Below are 6,000 nucleotides of genomic sequence, written 5' to 3'. Positions count from 1 at the left end.
ATACACAGCTAGTGCAGAGACCAAAGGCTTGGCAAGAAGTCTCTTCATTGCCCTGTAGCCAGCACAATCAAGGGGAAGGAAGACTTTAACTTGGGGGCTTCATCCCCTCCGTTGGCCAGGGAGAGGGAAGGATGGAGGAGATGGGAAGAGAACACCTGATGCTCAGGGAGAGCTGCTTGTGTGCCCGTGCCTGGGGGATGCACGCACAGCCCCAGGTTCAGCTTCGAATGGGAAGAGGCACTTTCCTCACCCGACACTTAAACATCGCTGGTCTGTCCCCATCTGCCTTTCAAAGGCCTCGAGCTTGTGGTATCTCATCCCTGCGGGTCCCCTGGGAGGCAGCGCTGAGCTTGCCCATCAGCGAGTGGGGAGCTGGGGTTTGCTGGAGCGAGCAAGGTGCCGTTGCCATTGCCACCAGCATCGGTCCTGCCAGGAGACCTGAGGAACTGCTCTGGGTACTACGATCACTACGGGGCTAGTCTATGTAGAGGAGAGGCTCGGTGGCGCGGTGGGTTTATGAGCTAGAACCCATGTCTCTTAAAATACTGGGCTCGCCTAATCACGCTGTTGACGTAGTAGTTGTCTCTGTTGCATGGGTCTTCGTCGTAGACCTGGAGGTTGCCCATTTTGGCACGGTAGGTGCAGATTCCCCCTGGAAAGTTAAGAAGGAGTTGTTACGGGCTTCTAAGTAAGAGATAGAGATTTAAAACTAAAAATTCTTAGCCAAAAGGGCCATGCATCTCACCAAACCTACACAACTGCTTAGGAAATTGCTAATTGTGCATTATTGTTGAAAAGTGACTGATTTTGCAAAATCCTTATATCTATAGTGAAGGAACCCATGACTCTCTCCAAACACAGGTGAGAATGACACACTGGTCCCAGAAAAAGGTGTAATCTAAAAAGACAGTGGTGGAGTAAGGATGGGAGAGTAAGAAATAGCATAGGGTGAACAAACCAACATGCAGATAACATGGACTACAAGCAAACCTGGATCCCAAGCTTCCTTGACAAAACTTAACAGCCTGCCACGATAAGCCTGTTGTGTTGCAGTGCTTCGATTTCTGCCTTCCCCAGTAGCTTTTGTTTGATTGGTTTCTACCTTATTTATTCACCTGACAGCCATTTCACTTGTGGGATGAACAGATAAGAGGATGACTTGAGACCTGTTCATGTTCACTGAGCACAATGCCTTTTCCAGGGAATTTACGGAGGTCCTGGATCTGGCCATTCACCAGCAGTGGTCCAGCTGCTCAAGGTAGTGGCCCTCTGTGGGCATTTGTCACTGAAGTCAAGGGGCAACCTGCCGAGGCTGTGCCCGACACCTTTGTCCACCCCTGCACTGGGTGCCTTCATGCCGCTGCGGCAGCTCCCAGGCTGGGCTGTTTTCCCGTTGCTTCCTACTGCAGCAAAGCTGCCAAGGAGCTTGGCATCCCACCACAGTCTCCTGCAGGCAGAAACATGGAGGCCCTGTGGAGAGTGCTTTGAGCTGGGAGTCTGCAGACCTCTTGCCGGTCTGCTGTTTTGGGGTTGCCTCTTTTAAATTAGAAAACTCTGGTTTGGTTTTTTTTTTTTTGTTAAGAGATGCTGTAAAATCTGCTAGACTCTTTTTCCCTTAAAAGTGACACCAACAAATGCACAGCACTCCCCATCACTCAGCGTGTCCCTTGCTAGTATATAGCCCATTGCGTACCTCTCAGCTGCTGGTCCCAGGTCCAGGTAGGATGTCTTGCCCGTACTTCATTAATTGCAAGAACCAGGATAGTTGAGCACTGATTTATGTGTTCTTCACTATCCCACACTCCAAAAGGGTGGTGTTGCTGCCCGTCAAGCTAGAAAAGTCAAGCAAGAAAATGGGTTTCCCTCTGAACACAACCACCTCTTCTTTGTACTCCCAGGCTGTGACTCATTGAAGTGACCTTATTCAGGACAACACTTAAGCACAACCTTTGATGCAGAGGGAAAGCATTTAAGTGCTGTCTCAAACACAGAACAGTCATTTGCTAAGGTAAGGCCCTGGGATATACACTACATTACTGTTCTGTTACTCATCATCCCGATGTACCTGCATCAAGCCATACTTGTGCCGTTCCTGGTCCCAGCCGTTGTCCAGGAGCAGGCCGACACGGCTCTCCTGCGAGATGATGGCAGCGATGAGCGCTGGGTCCAAGCACAGGTTTCTGGCTACTCTCTTAATCGGGATCTCATATTTCCTCAGGCGTACAATGTCTGCCTCAGCAGTCCTCTGTACCGTGGCAAGTCCTGCGGCATAGGAAAAGGCAGACTTGCACACCCTCCTGTCCAAAACCCTCGCTTTCCCCTTGAGTGGGTGTATCAAAGGAGTAACTCAAGTTTTGAAGAAAATGCAGCTACACCGAGTTGGGCAGTGGCGCTTGAGGAACAAGCACAGCCCTATGGGCTCTGACCATGGCCGGGGAGCTGCCATGCCAGTACCCGAGGATGATGAGGGGAAGAGGGCAGCTTCTCAGGAGGTGGGGCCATGTGTTTGTGGTCCTCTTCTGCTGCCACACTGCTGGAAATGCGGCTCTGGAGTTGGAAAAGTGAATTTTCAAATTGCATTTGAAAAAAACGAGAAATGCATTACTATTGACCAGCCAAACTGCAGTAACAGCTACATTGTTAGTCTGTGTATAGAAAGGTGGGGTTTTTTTTAAAGTAATTTTGGAACAGTTTGGAAACAAGCAAGCGGGTTCAGATCCATGCTTGGGCACCTGCAGTCAGGTGTCTGCTCTGGAGGTGCCTATGTCCGAGGTACGTGGCAAAGTCCCTGGAGGTCTCAGCAGTATGAACCTGACATAGTCAGCTGTGTGGTGACATGGGGCAATAACACAAGGCAAGAAAGAGGGAAATGGGAAGGAGTTACCAAAACCAGGTCACCCAGAGGTAGGATGGCTACACACCTGGGACCTTCCCCCTGCACATTGTGTCTCTGGCAGGTCATCACTGGCCAGCTCAGCTGACATGCCAGCACTCAGGACCTGGCTCTGCACATCTTCCCCTTCGAGCAGACAGGCCCCAGGGTTTTGTGAGCATGCTGATGCTAAAGTCCTGGCTGATGAAGAAGCCATTTTAACGGAAAAGGGGTTGCACCATTTCCCTTTGCCTAGAGGCTGGGGATCCTGACTATGGGACCTGAAGTTTGTCCTCCCACTTCCCACCAGGTCTGGAGGCTTCACAGCACCTGCCGTTTTGGGAGAGGAGGTGTTGCTTTCTCCCTTTTGGCTAATTGACTAGCTGCAGCACATTTAATTTGGCAATAACAGAAGGTGAAGCCTCTCTCTGTTAGGTACAAATAGGTTGACAAATCAAGCAATGAATGATACCTACCACAGTCTGGGGCTCTTACGGCTGTACAGGAGATCGAGGGGGCTTGAAGAGCACTTATATCACCATAGCAACTGTAACTCATGGATGGAGCTGAAAAATTAAACGGAGGTGTTTGAACACATAAGATCTCAGAGCAATATCATACAGTGTGCTGCAAGTGCATACAAGTGAAGCATGAGGGATTCATCCAGACCCGTAATCCACATCACCTTGTGCTGGCCGTGCTTGTGTGGTTGCCGCTGCTCTCCATCAGTAACATTATCAAAAAAAGCTAGAGAACAGAAGATTGTTCTTTTCTAGTTGAATAGGTTGAAGCAAATGAGTCTAATGACAATTTAGGTGAATAGGTGTCTGCCCCGTTAAGTCTAAAGGGTGGTGTGAGAGAGGGGAACCACAGCCTCTGCATGTATTTCAGATGGGTCTTCCCATTCAATGCCCCCAATATCTGAGACCCCTCAGATGATGGCTGGTGGTACCTGAGCACCCTGGCTGAGAGTGTCTCCTGCGTCCCTCCGTAACTTGATGAGGAATTAATTCAGCAGAGTGCTTGCCTCAGCCTGGGCAAATTACCCTGCTTCCCCAGTAACTGAGGAATGAATAGCCTCCATCAAACAGCTTGCCACATTTGTGAGACCATTTCTGACTAGGCAGAGAGATCGTATAAGATTAGCTGGGAAAATCAAGAGGAAATATGTCTGTGACTCCCTTTTGGTGTCAGTCCTGTACTCCAGACATGCTGGTTTAAAGGGCACACGTGGGCAGCAAGCAGCCTCATACAGCAGCCAAGGACCTTCAGCCACACAGGGTTTTACAACACGGTGCAGAAAGGGGACCTCAGGCCTGACTGCACACCTTCTCTCTGCAAACAGTTCCTGCGGTGCTTTCAACAGTAACCCAAACCCAAACCCCGGCTCACCGACCAGGGCCGTAAGGCCCAGCAAGAGCAGCATGGGGATCATGGTGATGGCTCTCCTCAGCAGCCCCAGGAGATCTGGAAACACAGTGGTTTGCAAAACGTGAAGAAATCAGTGCTGACTTTTCAACAGCCCTGAAGCAAAGTTTGCGTGTCAAAAGCTCCAACCCTGAGGCACCAGACAGAGATGGCGTTAGCTGAAGACAGGTTGGGGAGTGGAGGCACCCTCTCCACAGCACGCTCCCCGCCCCCCATTCCCAGCATGGGATGCAGCTGCCAGCTTCAGAGAGTGGTGGTGGGAGGAGAAGCAAGTGGTGGGAGCCCCATCTGCTCCTTATTTCCTCCTTGTTTGGGGGATACAGGCTTCTCCTGCGGCTGAAAGTCTCCTCCATCTCGTGCACCACTACACCATCACAGTGAGAGGGAAGGGCTGAGCCTGGGGAGCTTATGAGCAGGGAGGTCCCTGTCGGCAGCCTGGGCCATCAGGGATTTTTTTAGCCCCTGTCACTTCGCATTGCTTGCTCACATGGCCCCTCCTGAACACCCATAGTATGTCTTTACGATGAGAAGGTACAATACCTTTGCTTTAATTATATAGGTGTTTGAAGTCTAATGTGCTACAGAGTGCACACATCCTTTGTCTCTCTGTTCAAAAGGCAATGGGATTTTTACTTGGCTTCTGGAAAAACATGTTTTCAAAAATCAAGCAATATGACCCTTAATTCTCTGCTAAAAGCATGCAAGGCAACTCCAAGATTTATCTGATGAAATAATACCTCTGTGTTAATTTCTGTGTGTGATAATGGCAGATAATCACTTTAGTAATAAATGCATCTGTTGTGCTTATTAATAAAATTCCAAAATGTCATCAGATAATAGCTATCAACAGCAAAAAAACATTGACTGTACCTGCCTTGCTGGTGAATGCATTTAAACTGAGCAGTTTTTATGGTTTAGAAATTTTTTTTTTCCCCAAGGGGGTTTCAAATACAAAACATGCCACAAGTCTTGTAGGCAATCATCACACAATGCTATTAACATTTGAAAATACCTTATTGATTTTAATAATGTGTGACCTTTTCCCTAGCCTGTATTTCTACTGCAAACCAGACTGCATGGATGCAGAAATACAGATAGTCCACTGGTGTCACTGGAAAGACTCTCTTGTCCTGAGTGAGCTTATTCAGGCCAGAAAACACCCATGGCTGGAGCTGGGTACGCGCAGTAGCTCAGTTTGAGCTCTAACACTGAGTATTTGCAAACCCAGATCAATATAGCTTGACCCAATACCTATGAATTCAATGGCAAATCCATATGGGGCCCCATCGAAAGCTACAGGCTGTAGCTGTTTCCACATGCAGAAAATTGCCAGATTATAAAGTTTTAAGTGATCAGCCTTTTTTTCCCCTCCCATCACAAAAATCATCACAGGCCTTAGGTAGAAACAGTGTAGCAATTGCAATATTAACAAAATGCTAAATCAAAACCAAATCAAGGCTTCTGGCTCTAAATAAATATTCTATGAGTGAATTCAGACTCACCTGTCTTCAGTCAACCTTCCTCTGAGGCAGGTCACTTGATGACTTTTATATATATGTGTTTGAAAAGGTACCCACCTATGGGCTTTGGAATGTTAATTCCTACCTAGCGTGATGACATTTGTTTTAAAGTACAGTAAGTAATATATATTTAGAGCTTAGAACTCTTACTATTCCTTTCATCCAAAGATTTGTACAAAC

The 6,000-nt window shown here is 48.0% G+C and overlaps 1 protein-coding gene across 1 annotated transcript; it reads right to left on the bottom strand.

Annotated features, from left to right (window-relative positions):
* Positions 1–370: 370 nt before the first annotated feature.
* Positions 371–4,307, bottom strand: LOC127029509 (lysozyme g-like). The gene is made up of 5 exons (XM_050915151.1): positions 4,265–4,307; positions 3,349–3,438; positions 2,066–2,262; positions 1,694–1,832; positions 371–652 (listed from the first exon to the last, which is right to left on the bottom strand). The coding sequence occupies exons 1-5, from the start codon at positions 4,305–4,307 to the stop codon at positions 522–524; spliced, it is 600 nt and encodes a 199-aa protein (XP_050771108.1). The 3' UTR covers positions 371–521.
* Between the last annotated feature and the right edge of the window lie 1,693 nt (positions 4,308–6,000).

The sequence above is a fragment of the Gymnogyps californianus genome, chromosome 1 (assembly GCF_018139145.2).
Source record: "Gymnogyps californianus isolate 813 chromosome 1, ASM1813914v2, whole genome shotgun sequence".
Taxonomy (NCBI): domain Eukaryota; kingdom Metazoa; phylum Chordata; class Aves; order Accipitriformes; family Cathartidae; genus Gymnogyps; species Gymnogyps californianus.
The sequence above is the reverse complement of the archived record's forward strand: the minus strand, read 5'-3'. Positions and strand labels throughout refer to the sequence as shown.